The 23,585-nt window shown below is 43.2% G+C and overlaps 1 protein-coding gene across 3 annotated transcripts in view; it reads right to left on the reverse strand.

Moving 5' to 3' along the window:
* Window positions 1-23,585, reverse strand: part of SYT16 (synaptotagmin 16) — a 120,788-nt gene that overhangs the window by 25,883 nt on the left and 71,320 nt on the right. For 2 of the 3 annotated variants that reach the window (XM_060003420.1, XM_060003418.1), the window contains exons 2-5: window positions 15,469-15,681; window positions 9,995-10,251; window positions 3,976-4,416; window positions 872-1,061 (exon numbers count right to left, since the gene is read on the reverse strand). In XM_060003420.1, the coding sequence (XP_059859403.1) occupies window positions 872-1,061; window positions 3,976-4,416; window positions 9,995-10,251; window positions 15,469-15,681 (1,101 nt within the window). The remainder of the gene's footprint in view (window positions 1-871; window positions 1,062-3,975; window positions 4,417-9,994; window positions 10,252-15,468; window positions 15,682-23,585) is intronic. The other variant, XM_060003419.1, reaches the window with a different exon arrangement.

Here is a 23,585-nt window from a genome sequence, read left to right on the forward strand (position 1 = left end):
CCCACCCTTTCTTAAGCTGTTTTTGCTGATAAGCAAGATCATTAAAGATGAGCTGATTTTTTTTAGCAGCATTATTCCAAGGTTCAATCTCCAGCTTCTTGGGTATTGAGAGGCAATTTGGCAGCAGCAGCCACAGCATCTTTATTCTGGTTTCCTGAGCCCTGGACGGCAGCTGTGCGAGTATGTCTTGAGCTGCTCTTTCCAGGTGTGATCTCAGAAGCTGCCCTGGTGAGTCAGGCCTGGATTGCCCCATATCTTCCTGTTCCACCTCCTCCACCATCAACCACATAACCACTCACATTTCTTGAACGCTCACTATGTGTCAGGCACTGAATGTTCTACATAAATCATTTTATTTAAACCCCAAAACCACCCATGAGAAAGGTACTATTAATATTCCTTTGTTCCAGATGAGTCTGCTGAGATTCAGAAAAGAGAGGTAAATTGTATAGGATCAGAGCAAAGCTAGCAGGTGAATGAGTAGAGCTGGAATTAGATCCCAAAACTGCCTGGCTCCAAAGACTGAGCTCTGTCTCTTTAAACGTATTTGAGGACCTGGGACCTATTAGCAGATTTGAATTGTTCATATATGTTATGTTGCTGAAAAGACATCATTCTTTTTCCCCTTTAACGATCTACACGTAAAAGCCAGCCTATTTTGTATCAAGATGCATCCAGACATCGAAGGAGGCTTCAATCTAATTAAACAGAAAGGCATTTGAAAAATCCAGAGGTATCACTTGGTAAAAACGTGTCTAAGTCATACCAAGATCATTTTTATTGTAAAAGTTAGAGAATTGAGATGAAGGCAGACACAGCCTTCTTCCTGCCTCTGGGAAGACCAGAGCTGGGGGTACAGGCATGAACTTACCAGGCACTCTGTTAACCGCGAGGTTTCGGAAATGGCTGCCTTTGATCATCTCCACGGATAATCGCCCCGTTGTGGCATTGTATGATAGCCCCACCAGCAGCTCTGGCGCCCCTCCATGTGACAGCGACTGCGTGGATGAAGCACTGTCACTGTGAGAAACTGCAGATGGGCTGAGCGGAGACTCTCCACTCTGGAGGAGAAGAACAACAAAGGATCCATTGGCCCCACTGCGCTCCTCTCCCTTACAGAAAGCCGATATTATGTTTGGTGAAATTGTGGCCCAGTCTCCACTGCTGCCAAAGATTACTAATGGCGCACTCGGTGTGAATGATAATAGGGCCTGGGGAACGCAGTTTTGGATGGGATCCCCTGCATTATTAGCAGACATATTTGTTTCAAGAACTGTCTCCATTCACTCTTTCCTCTCTAAAGACAAAACGGACGAAGATGTTATTACTAGTGTAAATCAAACCCTGGAAGATACATGGAGAGCTAACAGGACACTTAATATAGACCCAAATTTCAATGAGTCTATATTAGACCCATATGGAACCCGTCCACTCCAGGCATGAGTTCTACGGAACCTGTCCGCTCCAGGCATGGGCTCTGCTTCTGTTCTCTGCAGCCTCTTCAGGAATGTAGCAATACAGGAGGCATTTTGTCTTCACCAGAAAAGAAATGACCACTGGCCATCTACCACCCCATAGGACATTTGGCCCCTGGTTCTGCTTTTTCAGGTTGTCAAGAATATGGCAGATGCTACATTTTTTCTTCCTAAGGAGATGAATTATATTGAACGTGAACACTTTTACAACTGTTTAGTGAGGAAGCTGGCACATGGACAGTGCATCTTAGAGACCTTGCAGGTACCAGGGGACTCCACACTTTGTGTCATGTATTCATGCATGTCCTTCTCTAAAGCACCCACCTCTATGCACCAGACACACTGGGAGGAGGAAAGCAAAGTAGATCAGGACGTTGACTCTCACTCAAGGAGCATGAGTGGGAGTGGAGCCTGAGGGGCAGGCAAGCCAGCCTCCCGGTCCCACAACTGCTCCAACCTTTCTTCTCAACATCTGCAATCATTTCCTAAAACTTCTTATCAGGAACCCCAATAAATACATGCATTGAAAGAAATTAAATATTCTTCATATCTTAGGAAACTACCCTGTTTACCAAGCCATGGACATCCCTGTAGAGCCCATGGAGGCTTTCATGGAACACAATTTGTAAACTACAGGGCTAGGTGGTTTTGATAGATGCCTTATAGCCCCTGCTGTCTGGATGATGATAACCCAACAATGAAATATTTGCCTAGTTTGGGGTGAGGGCCACCCCCTCCCCTGGGCTTGTGCAGAAGTGTCCACTGTGGCACCTGTCACTGCACAGCTTGCCTCTCGCATCAAATTCTCAACCTTATAAATCCCCCAGTCCACAGGGCATGGCCCAGTGTGTAGCTTATAATCATGCTCAACAAATAACTGGTGAATGGGGGAATTTTTACCTTCAAGGTTCTTTCACACTGGCTCATTTCCCCCACTCAACTCTGTGCCTCCAGCACAGGGCCCAGGGCCGGCACAGAGAAACAGGGGTGTAATAATACCTATCCTTATGCTTTATGGTGCAGGATTCCTCTGACCTCCTGTGGCTTCTGTCTCCCAGGATTTCAGAAACACTCTACTCAGAGCTTAAGAAAAAAGAGGGATTTGAACAGAGATGAGACATGATCTGGCTTATGTTTTAAAAGGCTCTTTCTGGCCCCAGTGTTGGGAATAGTCTATAGAGGGCAACGGCGGAAGCAGGGAGACGACTAGGAGGCCATTTCAGTAATCCAGCCGAGAGTCAAGCTCTGCTTAGATTTTCAAGATAGAGCCAGTAGGATTTCAGGTGCAAAGGAGAGAAGTCACAAGTGACTTTTAAGATTTTTGACCTGAGCAATTAAATGCACGAGATCGCCTTTAACCAAGATGGAAAGACTGCAGGTAAAATAGATTTAGTGAGGCAAAAATCAGGATTTCGAGTCTGGAGATATGAATTTTGAGACATCTATTAAAAATGTAAGTGGCTGGATCTCCCATCAGCGCACTCTGGCCTTTCTGGCTCCTTTCCCCTTCCTCAGACAAGTCAAGCTCTTTCCCACCTCCTGATGTCTGCATATGCCAGCCCCTCTGTCTGGAATCCCCGTCCTCCACATGGCACCCAGTCTGGCTCCCTCGATTCCTTGAGTTCTCTCGTATCACCACCTGAAAGATACTTTCTCTGACCTTCTAAAGCAGCAGCAGCCTCTGCCTCTCTCTCTTTACCTACCCCAGTTTGTCTTTTGTCACCCTCCTCCACCACACTGTATGCTCCATGAGGGCATCACCTGTTTTGTTCTTTCCTGCATCCCCTCTGCCTATACGGCACCTGACATATAATTGGTACTCAGCAAACATTTTGGAATGGATGACTTATTTGTCCAAGAGCCCAAGATAGTTACCCGATCTTTTATGTGATTTTTAAAAGGAGATCCTCACACTGGATGACATATAACCCATGGGAAGAGAGGGTTACCCATCTTGTAGACATAAAAGCTGTGCTGTATTATTTTGCAATCTGAGGGACACAGAGGATGGGGCATGTGGGAGAAGCCCAGTCATATAAATGGAAGGTCTTAGAAGTGGCTGGAGTTCAGGGCTTCCTATGCAGCCTACGTAGGCATACCTGTTAAGGACCTCACCTTGAAAGTCCCATCATCTCTGAGATGCATCATGATGCATGCTGGGGTCAGGGCAGGGGGATGGGTGGTAGGACCACTTATCAACTAACGAGAAGGCCAAAAAACCTCTCCCAGTTTCCCCGTGCCCTCCTTCACAATGCTGCTGTCATTTCCTAAAATGGACAGAGAACACATCCATCAGGTTACAGCGACTATGGGCACACACAAAAAAAGAAAACCCATTGTACCGTGAAATGCAGATCATGTCTCAGAAGGATGAGGAGAGCCAAATGGAAAATTAAATTAAGGTGTTTGAATTCACGGGCTGAATGTACTAAATCAAGGGCTGACGATTCCAGATCCTCAAACGTAGCGCGTCATTAGCGGCACCATTTAACATACTCACAATGATATTACTTCTTGGCTCCAGAACCAGAGTCACTTTCATTTCCCCTTCTTGGTGCAGGTGGCTGAGATAGAAGAGCCTCTCGCCCATCATTCTCTCCCAGGTCATCTTGCGGGTGGCGTACAGGCGGAAGCGGACAGCACAAGCAGCCACATCTCTGGGCTCCAGCTTGGCGAAGGTGACTTTCTCCTTGAAGACGGGGTTGGGCCCTCTCTGTATGTTCGTCCTGCCCCTCTGTTTCTTACTGGGCAGCAGCACGACATGCACTTGCCAGGAGTTGATGCCACTTCGGTCCTTATCTGGGAGGCCCTGTGCTCTTACGATGGTCACTGTGAGCTTCTGGCTGGCAGCTCTATATTCGAAGATGACATCCAGGCCACCACATTTTGAGATGGGCTCCGGGACCCCAGATGGCACTTGAAAATTGGTTGCATCCTGTTCCTGTTGCAGACAGAGGGAAAGATTAGGAATGGAACAATGCCTAATACATCGTGGAAAGATGGTGCCCCTCTGTGCCTCTTCAGAACCTCATTCTTTTGGACTGTTACCATATATCCCTAAACATTAGAAAGGTCTGTTTCCTGGTCTCTCTCTCCACTGGACTGTGAATCCTTTGAGGGTACAGCACTGGGCACATGGTAAGCCTTCATGAATGCTTTTGGAATGAATGAACAAAGCTTTTATATTTTGCAAAGTGCTTTCCTCTACACTGCCTCTCAAAAAAACACAATTGACCACTATCATTGAAACCAACTGAGATACTAAGTCTAAAACTAGTCAATTATGCACCTGCCAAAAGGTAACTTCCTCAAGTGCCCAGGAGAAACGGTTCAGCCTGGGCCTGTGCTCTCTGAGCCAGGACCTCCTGCAGATAAGGATCCTAATGGGGGTCACAGACAGGTGATCCTTCAGTAGATTTTCAATCTACATGGCAGAAAATGTTCAGGACAGAGCTTCTCAAACATCCGAGTGGACTTGAATCATCTGGGAATTCTGATTCAATAGGACTGGGGTCAGGCCTGAGATTCTGCATTTCTCAGGCCACAAGGATGTCTCAGCTGGACTCAAATCACTCTTGGAATAGCAAGTGTTTAAACCCTGGAGACAGAACACCTGGGTTGAAATCATAACTCTACCACTGACTAGCTTTTTGGCCATGGCCAAACAGTCCAGTTGCTCTGTACTCCAGCTGAAAAATGAGCATCAGGGTACCTGCTTGATAGAGTGTTGTTGTGAGGTTTTAATAGATGTGGGGAAATACCCGGCTCAGACCAGCCTCCATAGGTATCTATTCCCATCGCTGGACTGATACTACTTATTTTCAAACACGGCCCCTCATTATGAAATACACTTTTAGACAGCAGTTCACCTCAGCCAGTCAGATCCGATGACCTCCCTGAGAAAACTGAGCTGAACTACATTTACTTTACTATAATGAACCACCCTCTAACAAACTATTACTAATGTCAACATAATTTGATTTTTTTCCTCTGAAGGCATGCCTCTTACTCATAACTAAACTTTGGTTTGATTCTTATTGTAAATCAGAAGCAGTTCTTCTTTATGTAACCGAACACCAACTTTGCTAATTCAAAGAACTCTTTGTTTTTAAAAATATAATGATACACTTCAAAAATGCATGTTCATCAATGAAACTTTCCCATAGATCTAGGTGAAAAAGTGCATGGTTCTCTGGAATGAGACGTGCTTAGGAATCCCAGGTCCATCACTTACAACCTTTAGGACATTGGGCAAATTATTTAATCCTTCTCACTTTCTGTTTTCCTCAACAGCAAAAGGGGGATGATACCTATTTTATAAGGTTACTGTGAAAATTAAAGAACTTGACACATAGTAGACATCTAATAATTGCCCTCTCTTTTAAGATTCACATTAATCTACCACGAAAATTTAGGCTTCTTGCAAAATAAGGGAAGCTTTTTACATCCTTTCCTCTGAGCATGCATTCATGTGTGAGTGTTTCTATTCAGAGGTACTTAGTTTCAAGTGATAAAAGTGGTTGCTATAGAGACTTCTGAATACAACTGACTAGTGTAGATATAATATTAGAAGCAAGTCTCCAAGGAGTTAGGCTAACTCAAAAACCAAGTCACAGTCTTCCGTTCAAACTCCCATCTATTTTAGCCTACCTTTGGTCATCTCCATATTGCTTGCTGGACCATAAGTAGTTACAGCTAACATCCACTAAGCCCTCCCTTATGCCAGGTACCACACTAAACCCTTTATGGACTGTAAAAGCCCACTCTTATGCACTTCAGAACTTCTTGGCCTCCCCTCCTGTTCCATTTTCCCCTACAGGCTGTCTGGGCTCTAAGTGGCTTCTCCCTGGCACAATGCAACAAAGTCTTGCCTCCCTCCCCTGCAAGGTAACTCTCAGCTCCCACCACAGGCCTCTCCTTTGATGTAAAGGCTTGGAAATTTACAGAATCCTGCTTGGCACTCATGTATATAAAGTCCAGAGTTGGGGGGTGGGGTGGTGGTGTTAATGCCCCATGCAGTAAATTTTTCTCCCCTTGGACAGATGTCCTGAGACTAGTTTATACAGCTTCTTAGGGTATGGTTTCACAAGAGCAAGCCATGAGTCACAATTAGTGGTAGCCAACTCCATTAGACATTCTCATACCGGCTCTACCTTCCCTGCCTCACTCTTCTCGTCCTTCACTCTTGTTGCCGGGAATTGCATGTCCTAACAAAGTAGGCTCTGCTTTTGGGAAATCCAGCTAAGAAACATCTTTTTTTTTTTTTTTTTTTTGTGGTACGCGGGCCTCTCACTGTTGTGGCCTCTCCCGTTGCAGAGCACAGGCTCCGGACGCGCAGGCTCAGCGGCCATGGCTTACGGGCCCAGCTCCTCCGCGGCATGTGGGATCTTCCCGGACCAGGGCGTGAACCCGTGTCCCCTGCATCGGCAGGCGGACTCTCAACCACTGCGCCACCAGGGAAGCCCCAGAAACATCTTTTTAGACATTCATATTAACCTAATGAGGTAGGTATTTCAATATCTTCATTTTATGGGAGAGGAAACTAAGGCTTAGAATGGCTAAATAACTTAACTCCTTGCCCCCAGTATCATATGCCCAGCCAGAATTACCCAGGATTCACCAGTATTAATGCTCAAAGTCCCAAGCTTTACGGGGAACCATGATGTTTACCTTCTTCCCCCACAAACCTTTCACCCTAGCTATTTATAAGTATAGTAAGTGTGTGAGATGAAGAGGGGATAAGATGGACACATCTTATTGGAAGTTGGAAACTTCCAACTTATTGGAAGTTGGGAGCTGGAAACACACACTACTTTGAATTTCATATCCTTTGAGGCCCCTGCTCTTGATATTAACCAACAGTTCCTAGTTTTGTCATCAACTTCAATGCCAAGGTTAAAATATCCTAGTTAATAAGCATCTTCCCACTTATCTATCAGGCTCTCTGTTCAGATAAGTGCTCACTCCATCTGCAGGTTTGTGGTGAAGTCCTGGGGAAAGGGTCTTAAATAACTGTCCTACGAAACTTGAATCTGACGCCACTCCAGGCAATGGCCAGGCTCTGGATGGGGACAGTCCAAGCTGTGGTCCGTGGGAACGGGGCTTTGTGGCCCCTTCCTGGGCTGATCTGAGACCAAGATTTGTGAAGGCTGATATTTTTATAGCAGTTAATTATTTCAACACACTCTACCTATCACCAGGCAACTAAAGGCGCTCCTCTTGTGGGTACTGTTAATACCGCTAATCCATCTGACCTTCCTGCGAGGCAAAAATCTCTTCATTTTTATCCCCATTTGGCAGATTTTAATTAACTTCTCAAGGCCAATCAGTTAATCAGTGGAAAGCGGAGATGAAAAGTGGGACAGCTGCCTCTCTGTGCACTCAAAATCACCAGCCACCCTCCCATCGTCTTCCCTGCCAAGCCTTAGGTCTGCAGGAAAAAGTCGACAGCCGTTTCCGGCAGAGAAGAGCAGGGCTTGCAAACCCATCAGCCTAACAGGTAGTCACACTGCATGACCAGTTCCCTTCTGAGGCAAAATAAATGATTCCTTTAGCTCTCGTATCCTGGGTTTTTCTTTACGATGGGAATACTTGTGTCACATTGTCAAAACCCATGAAGATATAAAGATTTTCTATCAAACCGAAAGGCTTTCTGTTTTAGCAAGATAGTGTTAATGTCATCTGTGTGGCCCAAAGTAAACAGACCCACAGTGTGTTCCCGATGCCAGATACGCAGGGGAAGACAGGCTTCTTAATACAGCTAAGAGGCAAATAAATCAATTCTTAAAAGGCGAGCTAAGCCTGCAACGCAGGCATTTACGGGAACTGCCTCCGAGCTGCATCTGAGGTTCTACTGTAGGAGCACCAAATTACAGTTTTTGTCTCAAAATAGATAGGAGGTTGAATGGAGCACACAGAGATGTCTGGGTATTTTTGGAGTCTGAGAACATTTAGTGCCCTCAACACCAAATCTTCTACTAAAGCTCCATGAGGCAGGTAAATGGGAGGTTACCTGGAGAAAGCGATTCCAAGGCTAATGGTACAGTTATCAAGGGGAGAGACTGTCAATAGGCAGGTAAACAGTTCCGTTTTGTTGTTGTGGCGAGAGAGCCAAAAAGAATAGTATTTTTAAACATTAAATGTTAGTGTGTGGGATGTGATATGACTCTTGGCAGTAAACTGGTAGGGAAGCACAATTTTTTTTACAAAACGTATAAGGTTGATAGCTTTGAGGGTCTCTGTATGAAGGTTTGCTTTTAACCAGCCACAAGCCACCTATCTGTGTGGCCACTTCCGGTCCTCAGCAGTAACACAACACCCAGGCACACATGCACCTGTGCCATCTCCTTAGGCGCTCTCTACATGCCCCAGTGCCTTAGCAGTCAGGCTTTGAAACATAACTATCTGTGATTATTTTTCTTCTCCTTGATTTGGAGAAGCATTTGAGCATTTGGTGTTTATGACAGTCCAGGTCCTAATAAGAGATGCGTCCTGTTTCTTTTCTCAGTCAGACTGATACTAACAAAATCCATCCACCCTTCTCCTTCCTCTGTTCGCACAAATTAAAAGTTTCATAGAGTTACGTGACTTATTTCATCAAAATTAATTTCAAAGTAGGTACTAGACACCACTATTTAATATCTCTTAATGTCACAGAATCATAATCAGAGGGGTCTAGCTAATAAAGAATAACCATAAGTGCCTGTAAGGTAAAACAATGTTTGTAAATTCTTATCACGGTGCCTGACACATAGTAATTGCTCAAAAATGGTAGTTTCTATCATCGTCACCTCCAGTCATACTTCTGGGTGTTTAGGCATATTCGAGAGGAAGTTTCAATTGAAAAAGAAATTTAGACGACGCGTCTTTTATCAGAGATTTATCCAAAAAGCAAAGTCAGTGGCCAGAGGATCATGATAGACTAATGCCATCGCCTAGATCTTCAATTCAGTTCGGAGCTAACAAATACGCTCATACTGTAAGATCTTCCTCATGATATCTTGTATAATCTCATTTGCAGGGGCATTGTATTTTAGTTTCATTTTTGAATGATTCTCACATGCAAAGAATCATAACTCAAGATTTGGTGTAAATAAAAATAAACTCCATTTAATTGAAACCACGAAGGAAATAATCCAGTCTCCCTAAAGAACTAAAAACCCGTTATATATATAAAAAAGAAGCCTGATGGCTGCTGGGTTCACTCTGCCACCATGCTTCTTTTCATTCTTCCATTTTGATAGATTCCACTTATATATAATCCTTTTATTGGCACACATAAGGGCTGGGCCTTGGTCATCTGAACAAAAAATATATTTCCATTAAAGGCTCTTAAGATGTTTGTTCTTCAAAGCAATGCTTCCTTATTTGGAGAAAGTTTTTCTTGAGGGATGGAGGAGGGGAGAAAGAAGCGGGGGGGGGAAGGAAAATGGGGAAGGGAGAGGGGAGGGGAAGGAGAACGACCAACCAGAGAGCACACAATACTCGAGCAAGAAAAAAATGGAAAACAAACAACTTGCCTCTGGACTCCACACAGAGGAGCTGTCAGTGGCATAGGAATCTTCAAATCTCCGGTTATTAAAAGCTGTCTCCATCTCCAAGCTGCCCTGTGTGGACTGCCGGCTGAGGCTGCGGACCACGCGGGTCTCTTGGGGAGATGTGCCATGGTGCCTGGTGTCCCCCACCTCACGAGGGGACTGTGAGTGGGCAGAGATGGGGTCATCTTCGCCATAAGACAGATTCTCAGAATAAGTCAGTTGGCTGGCTCCATCCAAACCTAAATTTGCAAAAAGGAAACTCTTTCAAATATATTATCATGTTTCACCTTTTTATCTAGAGAAAATGAGCAGTAGCAACTACACCAGTCAAGTCTGCAAAAACAAACTCACTAAACAACACCTGCAGAAACATACTTTCATCTATATGGTAGATAAATTTGATCCATAAAATCGAAACCCATTAGTTCATTATGTAGGGTACAAGAAGGTTTAATGCTTTATAATAATATGAGTATAAAGGATGAGTATTATGTGGATAAAATAAACACATTAGCATTTGGTTGGAGCTAATGACCACAGGACCTTCGGGATGAATCTAGAAAGCAAGAATAGTAATCAGCTATAGAGATCATATGTTTTCCTGGCTTTACCATTCTTCCGTCTCTCTTCCACGTTCGCCACATCACCCTCTGCTCAAAAGGCTTCAGTGGTTCTCTCAAGCAAAAAGTTCTCTACTTAATCCATGGAAAGAACACTGGACCTGGATTCATATGATCTGAGTTTAAATCCTAGCTCTGCATTAAGAACCTGAACAACATTTGAACTGCCTTAACCTTTGTTTTCTTATCTATAAAATGATGATAAAAGCCATCAGAGAGTCATTGTGGACACATGAAATAATATCTGCCTGGCAACCACCAGCCCTCCCATAAATTTTAGACTTGCTGACCTGTCTGGCCTCAACCAACCCAGCAAATCCCATTTGCTATACTACCTCCCAACTCACAGACACCTGTGGTCTCACAGGTCCATGAAAATGTTAGCTGTGTATTTTGGTTCACAGCGGTCCTCAAGCCCTCCCTCCTGTCCTTTCCTTCCCGTCCATCCAAAGCCCCGACAACTCCTGAATCTTCCCTGACTCCTTCAGGCTCAGTGTCTTTCTCAGGCTTCGTGTCATACTATTCTCTTTCTCTTCATCCCCTTCCTCTTCCTCAGTGTCCAGGTTACCCTCAGATAATAAGGAAAAACTGACAGGGTCTCCCTAAGCAACAGCTTTCACCCTAACTTGCTTCCACATCCAGAAAGTAGACAACGATGTCGTATCTCTTGGGCCTCTACTCTTCTCCAGTGGGCCCCATCCCAGGATGATAGAAAATTAGAGATATAGACAGGATTAGTGAGGATGACAAAGTATATACGGTAAATTCAGCTCTTATTTACACACTGTATGATAGCAATTGCTCCCATAGTTGGTCTTAAAATCCGAGCTAAAACATACGTCCTTGAAGGCACTAAGCCACATCTGTATACTGCATAGTCTTTATCTACCACTGGGTTTTACTAAATCTCAAATAACTTTAAATGCTAGGCAGATAAAAAATATTTGAAACAGTAAGGTGTGCAGCAATATCGAGTGGTGGTGACAGTGGTTTAGCAGACAATATATGACCCACCTACAATAAACACCCAAATTTTAAAATACGTTATCACCCTATGCAGACCATATAAAAACATCTTTGGGAAGACTTGGTTTTCAGGGCACAACTTCAGACTCCTGATTTGGGATTTTGCCAAACCATGGCAAGCCATTGAGATGTTCCCCATCTGCCCTGTTATTCTTAATAACTCACTTCAGGCCTCTTGGAAGCTCTGTCATAGGGCACCTAACATCTTTACATTCACATTTTCCGTTATTTGGCAAATGCCCTTAAAAATGGCCACAGAAAATGACAGAACGAGGGGTATTCCATATGCAAAAACCCCATAAGACAAAGCAGAATTTTCTCTCAGGCTCTAATTAGCCCATCCATTCCTCACATACACGAACACTAAAATGTCCTATTAAACAGTGGGTCATTCATCAACGTGTGTAGCACCCAGCAGGATCTCAGCACAAAATCTAACTTTGCCAAGAAATTACCCCCATAAAATTGTCTCATGACTTCAACTCCTACGGTGATAATACTTAGATCAGTAATAATGGAATTTTCAAAAGCTACATTAAAGCCTTGAAAAGCTATTCATAACTGAAAAACATAAGAACTATATTAATGTAACAAACCATTTTCCTTGACAGACAAGCAAGGAATGAATTAGAAAGGCAAATCTGGGGGACAAGTCAAGTTGCAAGGAGGGGTGAGGGGAAAGGTGATTCACTGTTACATAAAGCAGTCTTCCTGTGCTTTAAGTTAAAGAAGGTCATGTCACCTTAAACACATATGGAAAAGTAATTGCCTGTTGTCGAGAAATGTATCCTGGCTTCTTAGAAATTACAGGGCATAAGTATGTCACATCAACCATATTTATTTTAGTAGAGGAACGTTTTTAGTTCATATCCCATTTTGATGGAGTGTAAACCTATTATCCAATTACTTTCTTTCTACTCCCAGACCCCTCCCTCCATCACCCATATACCAATACTTTTGCTAACCATCTGTGATGGTCAGTTTTACGTGTCAACTTGGCTATAGGCCTCAATTATTCAATCAAACAGTAATTTAGGAGTTACTGTGAAGGCGTGTTGTAGGTGTAATTAAAGCCCTTAAGCAACTGACTTTCAGTAGAGGGGATTATACTACATAATCAGTCCATTGAAAGGCCTTAAGAGGAGAACTTAGGCATCCCTGGAGGAGAAGCAATTTCATCTATGGACTGAAGTTTCATCTCCTTCCTGAGAGTTTCAGCCTATCCTTCCCAGCAGCCTGTCCTGTGGATTTCAGAGCTGCGTATTCCAGTGGCCGACACAGCCCCTACAATCGCGTAAGTCACTTCTTTGCAATAAATCTCTTGAAATATTATATATATATATATATATATATATATATATATATATATATATCTCACCCTGAAATCCCCTTCATATCTGATTGATACAATCTTGCTTGATACACCATCCTAAACAAAAGTGAGCACAGATTCTGGGGATGATTGACCTGTTTTAAATGACACCAGGAAGGTAATGACTAGCTTCTATGAAACACCCTAAGAACTAAATATTTCACAAGCAAAAATAAGGCTTTGCTCAAAACAAACAAACAAAAAGCCCAATAAGTGGGCTATTATTCTGCAGCCCACCTTTCGTGCGTAAAGACCTCATGCACAACTTCTGATTCAGATCACTTGGCTCAAACCCTCTTTGACATTATCAGGAATACAGGGACAATGAATGCACAATAACACTAAATCAGATATGTGAGACAGGAGAGAACTTGCCTGGAATATGAAGATTTTTTACGTGGGTTTGGACCTTGAATTTCACTGGTCCAACATTTTGAATGCATTTTTTAAGTGAAACAATTGTCTACAATTAAATTTGATCTTAGAAAATTGTGTTTAAGGTAGAGGGAAAAATAACTAAATAGATAAGAGAATAGGCACCAAAAAACAGATCCTCTCTGGGGTTCATGCTTAATCTTTTCCTTATTCTTTACTGCCGATGCAAATTCACTGATCTAAAGATGAACAAAAAAAAAGGACACAAAAAAAACTCATGCAATAAAAATTACATTAACATTTCCATGGCATTTGATAACCTAAAATTTAGCACACAGTTAATCATTCCTATGAAAATCCTGATGATTTTCTTCCAAATCTACAGGTAATTCATTGAATGTAGTGGACATTTTCCTCCATCCCGATAGAGAAAAATTTAGCCTTTCTATCACCATCTGTCAAAAACTTCAGAATTGCACCAGTTATGACAAAAGTTTTTGCTAATTCCAGGAAGGGTGAGGGCTAGAGTGTTTGTGAGAACTCTCAGAACAGCAGCCATTTCTATAAATCAAAATCTAGATACTTGGGCTTCTGGGAAATGGGGCCATTAGCTTTAGAATTAAACAAGCTACTGTAGGGGATCAGCTGCTATTAACTTTCATTAGCTAACATTTGCCGTCTCAGTGGAGAGAGAGGAATGCTGTGATGTAACAGCAGAGAAAGAGAGGGGGTGAGGAGATGACAGAGGGCCATTAGCTACTGCTACTGTGCTTTGGTTACATCGGGAGTTTATCTCCTGGCTTACCTGGGGCTAAAAAGGAGAGCAGTAAAATGTTACGTAGGCCCATGCCAATAAGTAAAATTACATGATGGTCAGCAAATTATTATATTCCTGCTGAAAAATAGGGTTCTTTTTATTAATTTTACTCTTTTCCCCCTGCCTCATCCACATCACCAAATCAGAAATTTCTTCTCTGTTACCTTCTCTCAATCCTGCACTCTCCTTTTTGTCTTTCTACTACTAAGTGTTGAAAAACAAGGAAGATCAACTATGCCCCCATTGGCTGGACGGACCACAAGCCCAATGGAAAGAAGAAGACTAGAGAACCCAGGTCATTTAGACCAGGTCACTACAGTGGACAGTATGACATTTTCTCTGGCTTTTTACCAAATACACTTCACAGACCCTTCCCTGTTCCAACGTCCTGTGCCTATTCAGGGTTCTGGACATAAAGGAGTTGGAGAGATGCCTGACCTTCGCTGGGGAAAGCACTAAGAAATATCATACTGTTCTTTTCCTAGGTTCTTCTGTGTGCATGGTGGGGAGGGAGAAGGACCCTTGACAAGGCCCACCCGCAGTCACAGGCTGTGCTCACCCTACCTCTGAGTGTCCTCCTCTCCCTTGGTGAAAGGCAAACTTACGATGAAGATGGGGGCTGGCGTAAAACCTGCTCTGACCCATGAATTCTCACACGGGCTGGGGTCCAGAAACTACGGGGAATGAGGGAGGGTGTGCCAGGCATGTGTTGTTTGAAAAAGGTTATTTAATATTATTATAACACATATTTTTATTTGGAAGATAAAACACACCTACTGTTTTAATATTACAAACTATCGAAAGTAAGGCTTCAAAAATCTGAGGTTACATAGATATATGGAAAATAGACTCTACGTTTCCAAATGGGAGGAAAGGCACAGAAGTGCAATGTCAGCAGACAGCTATGTAAAATTTTTGTCCTCGTCAGATTTTACAAAGATTTTACAAAGCTTGGTAAATACCGTTATAGTCGTTAGTGTTCAAACTGTACAAAGCAGTAACCTACAAGAAAGGAAGGGATCCCACAAGTGGGGGTCAAGACTTTGGCACGTCTGATCCTTTCTCTCTGCAACGAGGCTGCTTGTGAGGTTTGAAGCAGCCCTTTTGCCCTGTCCCAGCCTCTGGGTCCTGCCCTATTTTTCTTTTTCCTCTCTGGACTCTTAGATGCAAGTGCAGTGACTCAAAAACGTTCTTACCATTAGACATCCCGGGTCTAGATAAAGGAAAGGTTTGATGCAAAGAATACCTTTGCAGGCAGACACTTCTGTGCTGGCCTCTTCGTGGGTGGAAAGCCAGCGGCTGGGTTTTGGTTTATGCTCCAGTCCTGTCTGCTTTCCTTTCTCAGATGCTCCCGAGCGGAAACTCTGGGACCGGGGCACAGAAATCTCAAATTGTTTGATAACCTCCTCGTCGCTGTCAGAAGATGTGGGCAGCTTCTCATCAACTCCAAAGGTGTTAACTGGAAGCAAACAAGAGCAATGAGTCTCCTGCGGGGCCCATGAGAAAACAGAGATAGATAATCCAGAGAGATAGAAGAACATGGCCAATCAGTCTGGATCAAAGCAGACTGAACCTGGGTAGAAAGAATTCAAAGCACTTTTTTTTTTTTTTGCGGTACGTGGGCCTCTCACTGTTGTGGCCTCTCCCGTTGCGGAGCACAGGCTCCGGACTCGCAGGCCCAGCGGCCATGGCTCACGGGCCCAGCCACTCTGTGGCATGTGGGATCTTCCCGGACCTGGGCACGAACCCGCGTCCCCTGCATCGGCAGGCAGACTCTCAACCACTGCGCCACCAGGGAAGCCCTCAAAGCACTTCTGAAACACAAATTTGAGTCCACAGGAATGAAACAGGAAAAGAAAGCTCAGGAAGGTAATTAGAAGTACACGGCTAGAACCAAGAGAAACTACTGCGACACCCCTGACTAACATAATGAGCCCTCTTGCTGAGCTGGGCACCCTGCTGATGTGTTATGTTGCTGGCATGTGCTCATGACTGTGAACAGGACAGCAATCTGCACCTGTGCCTTATGTGTAGTTCTAGTCAATGATGACGGAAAATACTCTCTTCGCCTCACCTCAGTTATTAAAACATACAGAGCCAAGCCCCACTTCAGAGAAGAGATATCAGCAACTGAGATCTTCCCCAAACTTCCAGTTTTGACAAGTGACACCACACTGTATGGGTTTAAAAAGTTAATAAATAACTAGTTTATACTAGAAATGCCTTTCTCAGCACCAATGACTCAACCCAAACACCCTTTAAATTATTCGCACCACTTTTCCCACCCCAGCACACTGCTCTGTCCTCTTTGTTTCTCCAGCAGGCCGTGATCATGATCAGTTCTGCCCTTGCCTGTGCTGCTCCTTCCACCTGAAACTCCCCCTCCCGCAGGTGTTTACCTGGCTGGCTCCTCTCACCACGGAGGTCTCAGCTTGACTGTCACTTCAACCTAAACACTTCTCTGACCATCCTCCTACCTGAAGCAGCTCTGTTCCCAGTACCTACCACCTTTCTTTCTTTCTTTCTTTCTTCTCCCCCATAACTTCCATGAAAATAAAGACATCACCTGTTTTGTTAACTGATGTCTCTGTGGTATGTAAAGCAATGCCTGCTGCATAGTAAGTACTTAATAAACACTTGTTAAATGTTGAATAGATTGGTGAATGGCCAGTATTTTCTCCCAAAACCCTGAGCGCTCCTCCCCGCTCCCCAACAACACTCACACATGCTTTCCTGTGCCTGGAATATGCTTTTCCAGCCCCGTCTAGACTCGTCCAGAATCTAGCTCACCATTCAGGTCTCAGCATAGACATCATTTCCTCCAGAGAGTCCTTCCTTGACCCCTTAAATCAAGTTTAGGGATTTAAGGCTCCTTCCACATGCTGTGAAATCACTCCCTGTCCTGTCCTGTCAGTGCTCCCTCCAGCTCTGTGGCAGAATTACCTATTTAATTGCTGCCCATTCCACCTAACCTGTACACACCCTGAAGGTAAGGCGCACATCAGACTGCCCACCTTTGCATCCCTCCAGGCATTATCTCTGTGCCAGGCGCGTGGCAGGCTACTCTGTAAACATTTGCTGAGTGAGATTTGGAAACGATAAATAATGTGGAATTATTTTTTAAAGATTTACTCTTTCTATCCAAAAGTCACACAGTGGCTCCTGGGAAGGATATGGGTGTTAATTCACAGATGGGTCCTGAAGATCACTTCTGAATCAGAGGCTAAGAAGAAATTAAAAAGCAATATTTTAAGTGAGAGAAAATACTTCAAACACCAGCCTGGCCAAAACATTTATTCTCTGGCTTAAGAGTTGATTTTCCTGAGGCTCTTTGGAAATAAGTAAGTATAACAGACTGAATGCTTTTCATGTGCCAGGCGCTGTCCTAAGCGCCTTACACATATCTCACACAAAACCCCTATTACTGTTCCCATTTTCCAAGTACGAAAATTGAGGCAGAGAAAAGTCTACAACTGGCTGAAGATCGTACTGCCAGGAAGGGGAAGAATCAAGATTTGAATCAAGTCAGCCTGTCTCTAGAGACCACGCTTCTAAACACTCTGCCAGAGAATGGGAGAGAGATGGCAGAAAGAACTCTTATTCTCTGTGCTCACATTAGCTAGCTGAGTCTATGTGGCCAAGTCTCTTAACCTCTCTGACCCTGTTTCTTCATTTGTGGAAGAAATATCTTCACTTTTAATGTCTGGATAATTTCCCAGGTCTTTTCTAGATCTAAATTCTCCGACTCCAAACGTTCTACCTGACAGGCACCAACATTCAATCTGTTTCTCTCTTTTATGGAGCAGCTGATCCATGAACATAAGAGCATAATCTTGTTTTCAGCTCACTCAATTCTACTGTTGGCTGTGACCAGCCCCATGGTAGGACCTGAAAAGCTAAGTGTTAGAAAAGATTCCATTGCTGTCTCAACAGAATGCCATTACAATGGACAGTCTCCTCACGTCTCAACATGCTGGGCATAGTGCTCTGGCATGGGATGGACCATCACATATGGAAGATACCCAGAGACGAACAGGACCAAAACTAAACTCTCTCCACCTTTAGAGTATAGGACCAGCTAAGCACCTGGGAGATACTCAGGGAGATACATGCATTGTGAAGTGGCTGGACTAGACATCCATTGGCACTTTTTCCAACTCTGATATTCCATTCCATTTGTATTACTAGGCCAGTTTTTAAAAATGTAAATAGTCAAAAGTCCTCAATTTTAAATTAAGTGAGTTAGTCCATGGGTATTTCCTCATGTATAAAATCAGGAACTAGAATTCATTCATTTACCAGCATGTAGTCCTTGATTTTTTTTCAGTGAGTCACTGATCAGCCACAGAGCACATATTCTCCTCACTCGATATAAGAATCATAACAGTGATTATAATGCTTCCCATTTACTAAACATATACTATATGCCAGGCACCTTCTGGGTACTTCGCATATATTATCCCATTTAATCATCACAGCAACACCATGAAGTAGGGATGATTATTATTATTCCCATTTTAGAGACAGGAAACAGAGGCGTAGAGAGGTTAAGTGACTTGCCCTAGGCAACAAAGTTAGCAAAGTAACAAAGCTGGGACTTGAACACAGAATCTCTGTTCTTAGTCACTGCACATATCATCAAACATCATTGCATCAGGACACGAGAGCCATATCTGGCTTACTTTTCAGAGTGAGGTGAGAGAGGGTTCTACCATTTCCACCCTGAAATCTGCCAAGAGGTTGCTTCCTTTGTGAGAAGAAAAGAGCAGTGGGAAGAAGAGTCAGTCCATGTGAGAGTGAACACACTCAGGCTGCAGTATAACTGGCCCATTGCTCCTCGTGGGATTATAAATGCAACTGCACATGTTATGCTAAACCTGAGTCCCCAAAGATCTCAGGGAATTCTCTGTTTAAAAAGGAAACCTACCATCTCTCCTAGAAACCACTGAGCAGCAACAGAAATCAATAGTGGTGCTATTATAACAATAAAAACAATCCCATATAAAGCATTTATCATGTTCCAGGCACTGTTCTAGAATCTTACATATGATAACTTATTTACTCCTTACAATAACCCAGTGAAGTCAATACTTTATTATCCCCATTCTGTGGATGGGAAAACTGAGGCACCATGAGGTTAGTAATTTGCCACAGTCATAACAGTTAATAAATAGTGGAACCAAGATTCAAACCCAGGTGGTCTTGCTCCAAAGTCAATATTATTAATGACTACATTATGCTCCCTGTACCATCTGCTTCTTCAAGGAAGAAAATCCAGGTTAAAATCTATACAACTGCGTTTGGTCACTAAGACGATAAAATCACATAAGTTGGGCTAGAAAGGATTTCCATGAGCATCTATCCGTTCCCTCATTTTCACGAAAAGAAACCAAAGCCCAAAGAGGCAAACTGATTTGCCCATGGTTATACCAAGCCAGGACCAAACGGAGGTCTCCAGGTTTCCAGGTCAATGGTTTTGCCACATTATTTTCCAAGCGCTCTCACTGGTCGGTTATTTTCTCAAATTTAAATTTTGACTCCTACCTTTTTGAAAGATCCCAGATGCTACTTGCCTTGTAAGAGTCTGTGTCAACAACTAAATAGCTGATCTGCATTTCATTCAACATAAATCTTTGAAAATCACAAAGTCTCATCTAAGTTGTAGCACTTATTTCAGACATAAGATAGTACTTTCTGAAACACTGTATAAATACCAAGTTCAAACCCCTTTCAAGATATGCATTTGGGAAAGAGCATGATGGAAATTTGTAATAAAATCTTCACCTCTGGGCTTCCCTGGTGGCCCAGTGGTTGAGAGTCCGCCTGCTGATGCAGGGGACACGGGTTCGTGCCCCCGTTCGGGAAGATCCCACATGCCGCGGAGCGGCTGGGCCCGTGAGCCATGGCCACTAAGCCTGCACGTACGGAGCCTGTGGTCCGCAACGGGAGAGGCCGCAACAGTGAGAGGCCCATGTACCCGAAAAAACAAAACAAAACAAAACAAAACACTTAATCTCTTTATCTAATTATCTTGCTAAAACAACAGAGAAAAAGTTGCACAAACGTCATGGATGTGAATACATCTTGAAGTTGAGATTGTGCATTTCACTCAATCACAGAATGCAGGAGATCTTAGACACCCCCTCAGTAGCTACCACCAAAGAGAAGTCAGATGCTCTGCAATCTTTCTGATGCATAGCCATCCAGCTCCATCCCTCTGTTCACACACTACTGAGTTGCCACTGTGGGCTTCTTGCACTGGCAGGAAGTTCATGACTTTGACAGAAAAAGAGAGTTATCTGTAGACCTATCAGTATCAAGTCTCTGCAGCAGTGCCATCGGAACATGCCTCCCTCTGATTTTTAGTGAATTTTTTTTTCTGGTAAACAGGGGCAGAGGAAATGCCATCTTCATCTTCCACAATTAAGAGACAGGAAGGCGGGACCCCAGTGCCACAGAAACTGCCTGTCAGTCTAACATCAGTGAAGGCTAGGGTGGTTAAGAGTGCAGAATCTGGAGTCAAGCTACCTCAGTTTGAATCTGGGATCTTCCATTCGCTGGTCTGAGATCTAAGCAAGTTCCTTAATCTTTCTGAACTTCAGGGTCCTTATTTTGCTATTCCTTATTTCTTAAAGTTGTTGAGAGGACTAAATGGGATAAACCATGTAAAGGTACTTAGTATATGCCTGACATATGATAGGCTAAATATGTTAACGATTGTTATTATGCCTCATCATGGCAGTGCCCTATGTGGAAACCCTTCTAGGAAGCCTCGCATTTACATGCAAAGGGAAGAATGCCTGTTCTCGCAGGGTCTGACTTGCAAACTCATCATTAGAGCTGCTGTAGGGAAAGGATGAAAGAAACAAGGGCTGGAATAGGAGAAAATTAAGCTGAAAATGTGGGTTGTATCACCTTCCTTCCCTCACTCTACTTTTTTCCAAGCCTAGAGGTGGAGCACTCTGTGAGAGTTGGCAATGCTGTCTGGATGTGGGCAGTGCTCAACACCTGCTCATTTTGTTGCTTCTTTTAAGGCAACAAAACCACCAACTGGTGATGCAAAGAGAGGATTTCTTAAGCCTGACTGCTGCTATTTTACAGATGGAGAAAGACTTTATACACGCTCAGTGAAGATCCAAGCTTATTAATTCCTTCCCACCCACACAGGAGCAATCAGGTGCAGGGAAGTACTGCTCATATCTTATAGATGGGTTGTAGAGACAGGCGGGGGTGGGCTGTGCTCGGTGGTACGGTACCTGGGTGCCACTTTTAGCTACAATTGCAGGAATCCCTAATATACCAGATTTCTCAAATACCCACGGCAAATGTCTGCCTAGGGTGGTTGGATAAGGATAGAAATAAGAACAAGAAGTTGGTTAGGGTGAGATAGGGAGGGTGGGAGGGAGAAGCAAGAGGGAGGAGATATGGGGAGATATGTATATGTATAGCTGATTCACTTTGTTATACAGCAGGAACTAACACACCATCGTAAAGCAATAAAGATGTTAAAAAAAAAAAGTTGGTTAAAGTGAAAAAGCAGAAGGGAGCATCAAAGGTTGACAACTGCCCCTGTCAGATCCTAAAAAAAAATGGTCACATTTTTAGATGCATAATCCAAACATTCTTGGACTCAGGCAGGATAGGAGAAGATTTTTATAAATCATCAGCCTTGATTTTTTTCAGACTATGCTTTGTGGAGGTCTGGGTTTCCACAAAGGAGCTTCAATGCCACCCACAGTAAAAGTGGAGATGTGGGTAGTTGCACTGAGCAGGTTGAGCTATACACCCTGTACAATCAGGGCTGTTTTGCTTTAAGACCGTTTATATTTTTATAAGATTCTGTTGGGAAAAAAACAAGAGTCCTGACTTTTTTTTTAAGTTTGAAAAACATTGATATAACCCAACTCTCTCATTCTACAGAATAGAAACTAAGGCTGAGACTACTTAAGGCACATAACTATATGTCAAGTAGCTAGTTAGTGGCAGAGGAAGGATTACAATCTGGTTCTCCGATGCACACTTGTTTTGTCACCCTACACCTTGTATGAGATGTTTTGACAACTTTATTTCATATATGAACAAAGAGACAGCACTTGTAATACTTAAATATGAGTTAGTCAGACAGAAAATATTTTACTAAAATTAGTAACATAAAGATCACTACACTAGGGAAAAGTAAGTTACAATATTGAGGATTCCAGTTATGATAACAGCAGAGTAAGAGACTTGAACTAACTTAATAACACTTATGAATTCATGAAAAAAATTTAAACCAACTATTTGAAGGCATAGGGAGTGAGCAGGAGCAGGCAGAAACTGGAGGGGATCGATTTTTTTTTTTTTTTTTGCGGTACGTGGGCCTCTCACTGCCGTGGCCTCTCCCGTTGCGGAGCACAGGCTCCGGACGTGCAGGCTCAGCGGCCATGGCTCACGGGCCAAGCCTCTCCGCGGCATGTGGGACCTTCCCGGACCGGGGCACAAACCCGCGTCCCCTGCATCGGCAGGCGGACTCTCAACCACTGCGCCACCAGGGAAGCCCCGAGTATTTTTAAAGAAGGAAATTTCACCGGATGAGATCCATGGTTAAACTACTTTTCTGCTGAAAGTATTCCTAAGTCTATGAGGCACAGGGCATCAAGGACTCAGGCAGAAATCACAAGCATTATTGACTCGAGGTGTCAGAGGACAGAATTCAAGGCAATCCAGAGAAGCTGGAAATGGAGAAGGAAACCCCAGAAAAGAGGAAACCACAGAGAGGGAGCCCCAAAGTCTGCATATGAACTTAGCTCAAACACTTGGCTAAAACCTGAACTATGAAAGCATGGGGGAAGAGTCCAAGAAACCTAGAAAAAGTAACAGCTAGTGGGCTAAAAATTTGATTAGACATTTTGGTTTAAGCCTACCTCAGTAGGGACTGAGTTAGGAGATTGAATCTGGCCAAGGTAGAGGGGCTTGGAAGACACCCCAGGTTTTCCATTAAAACTTTAGAAGGGTCAACATTAGAAATAAGACTAAAACTGAAATATGCCCAGCATAACAAGCTATAAAACCAATATAGTCAAAGGAATCAACTAGTAATTTCACTGTGGGCTAAAACAAAAAGCAATATTCTTTATAAGAAAATGAAAGAATCTATTACCTCTACAACATTTCATCCATAATGTCCAGTGCACAGTCAAAAGTCACTAGACATACAAAGTAACAAGAAAAATGTGAATCATCAAGGAAAAAAAGCATTCAATTGAAACTAGCCCCACGATGACTCAGATGTTGGATGCAAAAGACAACATCTTTGAAGTACCTATTATAAATAAGTTCAAATAATCAAAGGAAAAGGTGATTGTAATGAATATAAATAAGGAT

This window comes from Delphinus delphis, chromosome 2, assembly GCF_949987515.2.
Source record: "Delphinus delphis chromosome 2, mDelDel1.2, whole genome shotgun sequence".
NCBI classification, from domain to species: domain Eukaryota; kingdom Metazoa; phylum Chordata; class Mammalia; order Artiodactyla; family Delphinidae; genus Delphinus; species Delphinus delphis.